Raw genomic sequence first — 12,552 nt, forward strand, 5'->3', positions numbered from 1 at the left:
GAAAGGAAGAGAGAGAGGAAACATGTGCTCCTGGCTCAGTGAGTTGGAGAGGCAGCATCAAGTTACAGGTAAGGTGGAATAAAGGCCTCCCTTTCAAGACTGTTGTTCCTGGTGCTCATCCCATCTCTGAGCTCCATTCTCAGCACTCAATAAGAAAATACCTTCTGGCATCCTACCCGTTTGCTCTTTGTATTAATATTATGCCTTTGGTTGCATGTTATATCCTTCCCAAATATAAGGAAGTGGAGGAGGGATTATCAAAATCATCTGTGGAGTGTAGTTCAAATTATAAAGGTTGTGTGTCTCATCTTTTGTCCTAAAGATTCTAGAATGGGGGCAGGCAGGGAGGTCTCTGTCCCAGACAGTAGGCACCCTGAGGGCAGAAATAGGACCCTATTTCCTTGTGACTCCACAGGGCACTGGGCCTGGCACACGCTAGATGGGTGAGTAGATAAATGTATTCCAGCTTAAGGGTAACCTGGCCTAAAGTTTGAAGTTTGCAGCTCAAAGATGTATCTCTGTGGCAATAGCCACCCCCACCTCCCTCATTTTTGAAGCATTTTACAATGTAAAAAACACTTTCACTTCCTTGTTACATTTAATATCCTCTGCAAACAGGAAAGAAGACACTTGTGGATGAGCCTGTAAGTCTATATGTACAGTCAGTCCAAGCTTTCCACCGTGTATCTCTCTCAGTGTCCTATAAGACCATCTGAGGATGACTTTTTATACAGTGATCAATGCTAAATAGTCTTCCATTCCCAGATCAGCCGCATCAGAATCACCTAGGAACCTGTTAGAAAAGCAAAGTCTCAGGTTCTATCTTGGCTTCTAATGAATTCGAAACGCTAGTGCCTGGGCCCTGAAATTTCTGTTTTTACATGTCCTGTGGGTGATTCCGATGCAACGCCGAAGTCTGAGAACCGCAGATCTATTCTGTTTCTAACTGATTCATGCTGCTTAAGTTCTTAGCATCAGCTATGGGGGTCGGGGGGTGGGAAGCGTTTCCTCAGACTTCAGTTCCACAGGGACCATCCTCCAGAGAATGAAGGTAAACTGAACTGAGGGTTAACAAGTCCCAGGTGTCCTAAACGGAAAACACAGTAAACTAGCCCTAAATTGTGGGATTTGTAAAGCAGCCTAAAAAGAGATTCGTAAGTTCAAAGTAGTCATTAGGCATCCCACAGGCAAGGCCACCACCACTCTGGGATTTCCGTGGGCAGTGGCCTCAGGAGCCTGAAAATCTAAGGACCTGAGGTCATCCTCCTCTAGCGATGGGAGCCCATTCCACCGAGGCACCACAAACGCCGGACTCTCTTAGCCAATCAGGTGCCCTCGGAAAGGAGACTACAAGTCCCAGCATGCCCCACGCCGCCTTCAGGAGACGACGAACCGCGTGCCCAGTGTCCTTTGCGTACAGGTGGCCGGCTTTGGACCTGGCAAGCCGCGACCCCGGAAGTCCCGCGCAGGGGCCGGTGGGCCCTGGGCCCCGGTGGCTATGGCAGTGGGTACCGCGGCAGCGTTACTGGCTGCACTAGGTGGGATCCTGTGGCTAGCCGCCCGGCGGTTTGTGGGATCCAGCGTCCAGCGGCTGCACCAAGGCAGGGACTCCGGCCTCATGCGCGGGAAGACCGTGCTGATCACGGGGGCGAACAGCGGCCTGGGCCGCGCCACAGCGGCCGAGCTGCTGCGCCTGGGGGCTCGAGTGATCATGGGCTGCCGGGACCGCGAGCGCGCCGAGGAGGCGGCGGGCCAGCTCCGTCGCGAGGTCTGCCCGGCGGGAGGCCCCGACTCGGGGCCCAACTCCGGCGGTGCCGGCGAGCTCGTCGTCAAGGAGTTGGACCTCGCCTCGCTGAGCTCCGTGCGCTCCTTCTGTCAGGAGATGCTCCAGGTGTGGGGCTTGGGGCACCTTCTGGAGATCCGCGACCGGCTATTGTGGGGGGTCTCGACGGCCAGGGCGGGGCCTGGAGGGCCGTGGGTTGAACGAGGAAAGGACCGCCCACAGTCGAGGGGGTGTGACCTTGGGAATGACCGAGGCCAGGGGTAGAAATGATCGAGTGATGGAGGCGGCTGGGGAATTGAAAGCTGGAAAAATTGGTAGGGCAGTCTTCTGTCTTCCAAAAATGTTGAGGGGGAAAAAAAGTGGACCCAAGAGGAAAATAAGTGAATTTCTGAACATTTCCTCTTGCCATGTGAGGACAGCCCAGGAGGAGACACGCCAGTTCTCTGAATTGTTTTTTTCCTGTGTCCCAAGTGACTCTTCTGCACTAAGCCATCTCTCAAAGAGCCTGAGAGCAGATAGGGGAGGTTGCTCGCCAGGGACTTTGGAGCAAGTCTTTTTTTTTTTTTTAATTTTCCCCTGCTGGAGTAGGAAGTTGCTCTCTGCCACCAGTGAATTCTTGAGTAGTATCCTTAGCGGGGACTCTGGCATAATTTCCAAATAGACTGGAGCTTGGAACACCAGTGGTCATGTGCTCTAAATAGGGACCGAAATAAAAATATCATACCTAGTATTTATTGAAAATGCCTGTGTGCCAGGAGCTGTTCTAAGCATTTCAGATATATATATATATATATATATATATATATATATATATATACACATATACATACACATACACACACACTTCTAATTTTTAATGAAATTAAAGTGACTTTGGCTGCTATTGTCATCTGGTCCTCACTGTGACCCTGCGAAGTAGGCATTACTATCCCCATTTTGCATCGTAAGGCTACTAAGGCATAGGTAGGCTAAGTAATTGGCCCAGGATCTCTCTAAAGCCCTTGCTTTTAACCCCTGTACTTCTCTTCTGTGTGCCAGTGAGGTAGAGGATTTCTTTGTATAGATAGTAAATATTACACTGAAATGGATGTCCTCTGCTGAATTTGTGATAGAAGGGTTTCCTGCAGAGGTGACTTGCCAGAGGTCTTCAGAAGAGTGATGTCTAAAATTACCTGGCATAAAAAAAAAGAGCCCATATGAAAAGAAGTCTCCTGGGTCTAGAACAGAAGCTTCATACAGTTCTAATTTTTTCATGATGCCCTTGGGTCAAAACAAAAACTTAGTTTATTCATTAAGTAACTAGGTCCAAACAACCTATTAATTATTTCTGTAACAACAGCTGTTTGGAAAAAAAATATATACATAGCTGAAAGAAAAGATACTTTTATTTCATTTTTTAATAACCATAATTATCATAACCATACGTATACTATTGGGAAATGTGCATCTGTTCACTGTACCAGCTTGTCGGAATCAGATTGGATTTTGCCACCCTCATTTCTGTTCTCTGCTGGTTTTTAACATCGTACTTGCATTTATTACAACTGCTAAACACTCACCTTTGCAAAGATAGGACATCATCAGAAGGAATATAGAATATATTATATTGAATATATCCAATATAAAATGTTGAAGCTGTGCGCCACTTGGAGACTGTAGTTGAGATGTTGAGCAACATATTGTTTTGTTTGCCTTGAAATTTGAAAACACTCCAGATCATCCTGAGAGTTCCTTGTGACTCTTAGGGTTCCTTAATGCACAGTTGGGGAGCTGTTACAGATCTAAAGAGGTGTGTTTCATTTTGTTTTTAGGACTAGTATTACATTATCAAGTAAAACAGGTTTAGAAAATAAGAAGTAATAGTTTATAAGAGATGTTGGAAGGATCAAAAACGGACCTTCCTATTCATTAAAGATGTAGATGGGGCAGCAGTGTATACTTATTCCTTGATACTATGGTTTTTTATTACTTTGAAAAGTAAAGGCACTTGACAAACCAATTAAAAGTTAAGGAAATAAACAGATAACAAAGTTGTTGTCATTCCTGCTAAGTATGTATTAAGTTCCTTCCTGGCTCTGAAGTTCAGTAGTTCAGTGACTGTAATCAGAATTCAAAAAAAAGGAAGTGTAAATTTCCCACAAGTTGGTATTCTTGGTATTTATCTCATTTATCTTCTAGAACTTAAAAAACAGTAAATGATAAAGTCTTAAAATACACAAGCCCAGCAAAGAATGATGGCTTAGAAATGATTAATACAGGAAACTCTTCCAAAGGATTACTGAAAAGAACACTCCTTTCTTTCCCCCACGGGTGAACTTTTGCCTTCTTTTTGAAGTCGACTATTGGAAAAGCAAAAGGTGCTGAGACAGACAGAATGAGAAATAGTTAATCCTCTGACAGGTAGGCTCTGATAACAGTTGTGAAATTTAACACATTTTTCTTTTCATTTATGTTTGGCAAAAGGACCAGTAATATTTGAAATTTGACCTCAGATTTATATAGTTGTGGGTCATCACTGTGTCTTTACACCTGGAACACGTATGTTTTTTTTTTTTTCCTCTGCCTATCAAAAGAGACAGAGGAACCAGGAAAGGATGAGGGAAAGCCACCTTACATTAAGTAAGGAATGAAAAGACTTCCCTTTTGACAGTCTAAATTTTAGGACTTTAATCTGGAGGGATGCAGAAGGATATGATCAAACTGCAGAACTCTAACTGTATAGATCTCCTAAGTTGGGGACCCTTTGAAGCTTGAAAGCTTTTCATATAGGAAAAAAGAACTGTGAATTCTAAAATCATAATAGAGGTCAAATGTGCTTGTTGGGTCTACCTCCTGTTAGTTTCCTTTTCTGTTATTGTGAGACTTGGTATATCTGATTCATGGTGGTGTTTCTGGTGTTTGTATAACTGTGATTTTTGTCTTAATGTTCTTTGATTTATTCATGATGTTCTCTCCAGTCTTAATTTGTATCCCTGATGCTCTCTATTTCTTGGCCCAGTTGTAAGGAAACAACTTGAAGTTGCTCCATCTGCATGGTGCCTTTTACCTTTAGAAAACCAGAGTAAAGCAATCCTGACTTACCCCTGGGAGTGAACAGTGCTGACCTGTCTTCTGCTGTAGTTCCACTCTTGAGCTCACATTGGTTGTCTCACTTTGGTTTAAAAATCTCAATTAGAAAAGCAGTCTAGCTTACCAGTTAAGAATAGGGCCACTGTGTCAATCTCATCTTCAGATTTTTGTTTGCCACTGAGGAACCCTGTAATACCGGACATATCACCTAACTTTAGTGCTTTCGTTTGGTTATAGAATTGTTAAGAGTAGATGATGATAACATGAAAAGCACAAGTCAGGCACCTCATAAGCATTCAAGTTGTCATCGTCTTTTTTTCTCTCAGTTGTTGAAAACTCATAGAGGCATTTTTTAGAATTTTAGTAGTTTGTGGGAATTTTTCTTTTTTTTAAATTTCATTTTAGGCACGTTTAAGGCCTGTGTTCCTAATTCTGCCGTTCTCTTTTTGCCATTTGAAGGAAGAGCCTAGACTGGATGTGTTGATCAATAATGCTGGGGTCTTCCAGTGCCCTTATATGAAGACTGAAGATGGATTTGAGATGCAGTTTGGCGTGAACCATCTGGGACACTTCCTACTCACCAACCTTCTCCTTGGACTCCTCAAAAGTTCAGCTCCCAGCAGAATTGTGGTCGTTTCCTCTAAACTTTACAAATATGGAGACATCAACTTTGAAGACTTGAACAGTGAACAGAGCTATAATAAAAGCTTCTGTTACAGTCGGAGCAAACTGGCTAACATTCTTTTTACCAGAGAACTAGCCCGCCGCTTAGAAGGCACCAGCGTCACTGTGAATGTGTTACACCCTGGCGTAGTGCGGACTAACCTCGGGAGGCACATACACATCCCACTGTTAGTCAGACCACTTTTCAATTTAGTGTCATGGGCTTTCTTCAAAACTCCAGAAGAGGGGGCCCAGACTGCAGTTTATTTGGCCTCTTCACCTGAGGTCGAAGGTGTTTCAGGGAGGTACTTTGGGGACTGTAAAGAAGAAGAACTGTTGCCCAAAGCTATGGATGAGTCTGTGGCGAGAAAACTTTGGGATATCAGTGAAGTGATGGTTGGCATATTAAAATAGGGACAAGGAATGGATGAGAGCTGTTTGGAAAACCGGATAGCAGCCCTGTCTTTAGTCAGGAATGGTGTGTCTTGGATCCTTGCTGCTTGAAAATACAATTTTGGTTTTACAATAGTACTGCTAAGAGGTTCATAGAGGTATTTTTAAGTTACTAAGAAGTTATTATTTGGAGAGCATAAAATTTCCCAAAAGATGTTTTAAATATATATAATAAGCATATCAATAATTATGAGTGATATGTTTATGCATGGATTACAAATATTGAAGAATTTAATGACTTGAAATAGATACCTTGAGAAGTTTTTCACATACCTGTGAGTTTTACGGTATATTTAGTGTTAAATATTTTAATGATGATACTGGCTTTTGTGGGGAATAATATGCCTGGTGTGAATGCACAATTCTTACTTGGAATAAATTTATTGATACAGATTCTTAATTGTGTTTTTCTTTAGAAGCTTCACTGAAGTTAGTCCTTTATCATATCACTAGCCTCTACTGATGGTATGGCCAGTGTATTTTCTTCCCACACATTTTGTGCACTGCTTTAAGAAGTAATATTTCTAAAATATTAAAATTTGAAGTATTATTTCTAAAATTTGAAGTATTATTCAAATATAGAAGCTGTGTGGGTAAACCAGATTATAGCAATGCTTTGAGAATGGAGTTCTCAAAGGCTTTTCCTGAAAGAAATTTGTGGAATTCAGTAGTTTATAAGCAATTTCCAGTTAAACTTTTTAATATACTTTTGAGACTCTCCCTCAACTGGCCACAGGCTTACCTTGTACTCTTCACTCAGTGCTGTCCAGTCGAATTTTCTGAAGTGAGGAAATAATTCTGTCTGCACTGTCCAACATGACAGACTCTAGACACATGCACTTACTGAGTACTTGAAATTTAACTAGCAATTTAGTACACTAATTATTTGTTCACAACTCCAATTAGGCAGTTGGGATAGGAGTTATCCAAGGAAATATATTCTTACTAGATTTATTTCCTCAAGAACCAAGTATTGTACCTGATACACAGTACATATTGAATAATGAATTATGTATGAATAAATATTAAAATTAAGTAGGAATATTATAGGCATCAAAAATAATTTTAACTTTGTTTTAACCATCTCATAATATTGGCAAAGTGAATTATGACAGTGAAGAATAGACTGAACTACACAGAATTTAATGACCATTTTGACCAGGAGCAGTCCTGTCCGTAATATCTGGTTACCAGTATCAGTTCTTTTTAAGAAAGGCAGCATCTTGGCAGATGGTATGGAAGATCTGTTTCCTCTTAGGGCACTGGGTGGTGAATATGAGGAGCACTGAGTGTTTGTATTATCACAGGTGTGTCTTTGCAGGTGTCATTATAGCTGCATCGTGTTCTTTGAAAAGTATTTTTAAAAAATAATCCTAAAAAAGACCTGCTGAATTTAGAAATACGGGCAGGAAATACATCAGAATGCAACCTGGAAAAATGGAAGCTAATAAATCTGTCCTACACCTTGACTTCATTAAAAAGGAACCTTTTTTTTTTTTTTTTTCATTTAATACCATCTTTTCTGGCTGTATTTTGATACCTGATGCTTTTCAGGGGATTTGGGACTTTTTTGTAAGAGTTGAGCCTTTCAGAGTTCTTATTTGTGGCACCATAATAAAATTGGATATATTAACTTATCATGGAAAACTAGAAACTTGTCTGGAAACACCAACTATTCAGGTCAAATGAGCTGCCATTTGGAAGATGTCCTTCCCACTTGGTGTTCAGTGGACTCAAGGACTAATCACTATAGTAGAACTAGTTAGATTTTGAAGATTATTTAAACCTTTTGCTTTCCTTTCCCCTTTCTGCTGACTTATTTCTATTTCACTGGACAAGGAAATAAGAAAAAGGCAGTTTTGTTACTGTGATACTCTTAGCAAATTGTTGTTGAGATAAGCATGTAACATGCCATACAATGGAATAATTGATTTGGAAACCCATTGGTTATTGACTTAATCTTTTGAAATGTTGATGTCTGTTTCAAGCAGGTTATTCTGAAAAGGTGAGACTTCTGGGTCTTCTGCCTCAACTTTGCTCAGAGTAACTATTTTATATAGTGGGATTCTAAGTAGTATTTAATTAGGACAGTGACCCCACTACTTAAATATACCACGACATTGGGTTTAATGAACAATTCTGTGACCTTGCCAAGTTACTTAACCTCAGAGAGGTTAAGTAACCATCTCTTCTGTTTCCTTGGCTCTGTCACTGAGACATGAATGCCTATTTTGGAGGATTGTTCAGTGAAGAAACCAACAGATTAAAGAGTTTAACAAAATGCCTGCCACATGTTCATTTCCTCTTCCCAACGTACCTTAGGTGTTAATCAGTTCAGTTCAGTCGCTCAGTTGGGTCTAACGCTGCGACCCCATGGACTGCAGCACGCCAGGCTCCCGATTCATCACCAACTCCTGGAGCTTGTTCAAACTCATGTCCATCAAGTTGGTGATGCCATCCAACCATCTCATCCTCTGTCGTCCCCATACTGTTAATAGTAATTAGTTGAGTATGCATAATGGGAAAAAAAAAAACCCCTCTAAATCAAGAGTCAGTGAACTTTTTTTTTAAAGGCTAGATTGGGTACTTCCCTGGTAGTCCAATGGATACGATTCCACACTCCCAATGTAAGGGTCCCGGGTTTGATCCTTGGTTGGGTAATTAAGAGGCCACATACTGCAACTCAGCCCACACACAGCAACTAGAGAAGACCAAGCTGCAAAAAAGACTAAGCACAGTTAACATAAATAATTTTAAAACATAATTTAAAACAATTTTTTAAATAAGGCTAGATTGTAAATACTTAAGGTTATTAAGCCACAGGTATATATTCTTTTTCTGCTACATATTCTTTTTTTGACAACCCTTAAAAAATATAAAAACATTCTTGGATCACTCAGGCCATACTGTTGTACTTATGCAGCATCCGAATATATTCTTTTTGTTTTTAAGACACGGTGTAAGGCAGCAGCTCTCAAGTACACTGTTACTCCTATTTCTTAGTAAGGCTCATGTTGTTTCTCTTAATCATTCTCATCTCATTGGACTGTTTGCTTGCAGACCCAGGAAGTGGAGAGAGTATATTTTTCAAATCTCTCTGCAGCTCCAGATTCTGGTGTGAAGAATAGCGGTATCTGCCTTCAGCTCCCTCTCTCACAAACCTGCTGGGCCTGGCCTGAGATCTAAGAGAACCTGTATTTAAATATTTAATTGATTCCAAATGTGCTAAGGAACACTGCAGTAAAGACATGTTCCTAATCACTCTTCAGGAGCTTGGCCCCACAGAAGGAGCTTCACATGTTTCCCAAAGCTTCCCTGGACAGCAGGGAGTTAAGTTAGTTACAGGTTAACATGGAGGAATAGAGAGTATTCCTAAGGGAAAGTTAGAGGGAGCGCTCAGTTATACAAAGAAAGAGTTTTTGCTACGCTAGATATTTAATCAAAGTACAGTAGAAGCACTCTTAGCCAGTGATCATCTCTAACAGACTGGCTATAATAACCAGTTCTCTGATCTTTTTGTAAAACATGGTGACTGAGGCCCACAGCATGGGGATCCACTAGGTTGGCAGGCTCCCTCTAGCATGTCACTGGCACTTCTGCCCTCACCTGTTCTGTGATACATTTAGGAAGGGTAAGTTCTGTACCATTCATTTTGTTTAATAAATATTTATTGAATACCTAGAATGTGTCAGGCATTATTCTAAGGCTCGGGGGACCTAGGAGGCAGCGAAGGAAACCAAACCAAACCTACACGTGTATGTTAACTATGCCTTTTATTAATCACACTAGAAGTTATTAATCATAATGCAAACTGATGAAATATAAATACAAAGAGAAAATGAAATTTTATGAAAAGAAAGCTGAGTGCTTTGTAAAAGCTAAATGAAGGTGAATCAATAGAAACTTACTGTTGGATAAAGTCTCAGAACAACTGTCAAATACTTAAAAATAAATATTACAAAAATCTAAAAGTTGTCCATATTCAGTCTTTGCAAGTGGCTTAAACTTTCACTCCATTCTAGAGACACAAAATCTGGAAATCATAGACTACCCTATTTATGTGAATATTAGAAGATAGAATTCTAAGTGAGCTCATACTCAGAAAAATAGTGAAGACAAACCCTTAGCTTTATATCAGAAGTTGGAAATGAATGAACATGTTAAATGTTTTTATTTCAAATAATAATGTTGCAGTGTATATTATTCATTTTTACAATTGCCTTCTTTAGTCGACTTTTCATGTGACACACCAAGTTCAAATAAGAAGGCTTCTATTGTATAAAATAAAGCTATCACTGACATATAAGAAAAATTTCAGTTTGGAGGAACTGGTTATGAATGTATCTGTATCATATTTTCCCAAAGCCTTCTAATCTAAATTTGGGAATATCTTTTATTTTTTAATGTCCCAATATATTTATTTGATATATTTGGTCCTAAATGTTTTTTGTAGCCTCAGTCCTGGGTGTTCATTGGTAGGACTGATTTTGAAGCTGAAACTACAATACTTTGGCCACCTGATGCAAAGAGTTGACTCATTTGAAAAGACCCTGATTCTGGGAAAGATTGAGAGCAGGAGGAAAAGGGGATGACAGAGGATGAGATGGTTGGATGGCATCACCAGCTCAATGGACATGGGTTTGGGTGGACTCTGGGAGCTGGTGATGGACAGGGAGGCCTGGCGTGCTGCGGTTCATGGGATCGCAAAGAGTCGGATACGACTGAGTGACTGAACTGAAGACATATTTTCATCATCAACTGTTTGCTTCTCTCTCTCATTTAAAGCTCCTACAGATTGCATTAAACCAATAAATTCTTGAACACTTTTAATAGAATTATTTTTTCAGTATATCATTGTATCTTCAGAAGTTGCCGTGTCGCACATGATGTAATCACAGCTTGATCTGTCTTAAGTTGCAGGTCTTAAAATCTGTTTTCAAGCTTCCTTTGTAAATTCTAACTTAAAAAAATACTTGAACTTTTGTTTTCCTTCCTGTTTTTGTTTTTTGTATAGCCCATAGATTGAATAGTTATCCAGTCATCAGCAGAAAGACTAAATCCTAATGGCATCTTTTTTGCTACTAAGGGAGCAGTAATGAGTGAGTAAATAGAAGTTTCAGTTGTAAATATATTCAAAACACTTTTATCTGTGCAGACCTACACACAGTGTTGCCATTTTATGTATATCTAGGAGTTGTATACATGCTTTGAGGAATGCTGAACAGGGATATATGTGTGTGTATACACACACACACACACACACACACACACATATACACACGCAATCATTATTAGTTCAGTGAAAAAAGCCAAGTGAGTTTCTGCCACCAACCCATGAAAGCACAGGAAATGGCTTTGTGTAGTAGGTGTTCGAGTCTAAGCATTCTGTTGACAGAAGCAGGTTCTACCCAGGGATTTTGTGTTAATATAATCAAACACTTCAGAGCTGCAGCCTAGCAAGCTCAAGTCCACCAACCTCAGAGTTTATCTTTAGCTCATCTGGAAGAGTTTATTTTAAACATGGAACATTGTTTGCTGCTGTTGAAATGAAAGTGAGAGAGTTACAAGCTTTCTTCCACTGCCATCTGGCAGATTTACTGATGGATCGGGTTCTTTAATCCATGTAGCCCCGTGTGTGGGAGCTATTGTCTCCGTGCTGATCACTGCAGCTGGCTTGGCTGAACTTTCAAAAGCTCACACAAAGCTATCACGAGCCATCCTATAGATAAATGAAGCTGAGGGTGTTGCAAAAGTCACTGTGTATTTTCCCTTTTTCTCTGAGCACGCATTTTTTGCTCTATAATTTCCTGTGAACTGGAAAAGAAGATAACTGTATTTTGAAAAAATAATGGAAGCTATAAAAAAGCGACTATACTTAAATTAGAAAATTATGGCAAAGTAGAAAGGAAAGGAACAGCAGAATTGGGATCTGTATCTCATTATATTGAAGGGAAAGATTGAAGGCAGAAAGAGAAGAGGGCGACAGAGGATGAGATGGTTGGATGGCATCACTGATTCAACGGACATGAACTTGGGCAAACTCCAGGAGATGGTGAGGGACACGGAAGCCTGGCATGCCGCAGTCCATGGGGTCACAAAAACTTGGACATGACTTGGCAACTGAACAACAACAATATCTCGTTAAAGTAAATGTTGCAAAAAATCAAATGAGAGTATTTTTTCCAATAAGAATTTATCTATTTTTCCTCTTTATGTGTGCTATGGGGTCGTTCAATGATACACACATTACATAGTTAATCATTAGTTGTAGCCTCCATTGGAATGAAACTATATAGGATCTCACATAGGACATCACACTAAGTATAACTTGCAACTAACTCCAGGGGCTTGTACAATCTATTTCTGCTTTATTGACTATGCCAAAGCCTTTGACTGTGTGGATCACAACAAACTGTGGAAAATTCTGAAAGAGATGGGCATACCAGACCACCTGACCTGCCTCTTGAGAAACGTGTATGCAGGTCAGGAAGCAACAGTTAGAACTGGACATGGAACAACAGACTGGTTCCAAATAGGAAAAGGAGTACATCAAGGCTGTATATTGTCACCCTGCTTATTTAACT

General features: G+C 40.3%; 1 protein-coding gene across 1 annotated transcript; it reads left to right on the forward strand.

The window, feature by feature from the left end:
* The first annotated feature begins 1,393 nt into the window (after nucleotides 1–1,393).
* LOC113901539 (retinol dehydrogenase 14) lies at nucleotides 1,394–6,362 on the forward strand. The gene is made up of 2 exons (XM_027556015.1): nucleotides 1,394–1,891; nucleotides 5,312–6,362. Exons 1-2 carry the CDS (start codon nucleotides 1,499–1,501, stop codon nucleotides 5,927–5,929), a joined length of 1,011 nt encoding a protein of 336 aa, XP_027411816.1. The 5' UTR covers nucleotides 1,394–1,498; the 3' UTR covers nucleotides 5,930–6,362.
* Nucleotides 6,363–12,552: the final 6,190 nt, after the last annotated feature.

Source organism: Bos indicus x Bos taurus, chromosome 11, assembly GCF_003369695.1.
Source record: "Bos indicus x Bos taurus breed Angus x Brahman F1 hybrid chromosome 11, Bos_hybrid_MaternalHap_v2.0, whole genome shotgun sequence".
NCBI lineage: Eukaryota > Metazoa > Chordata > Mammalia > Artiodactyla > Bovidae > Bos > Bos indicus x Bos taurus.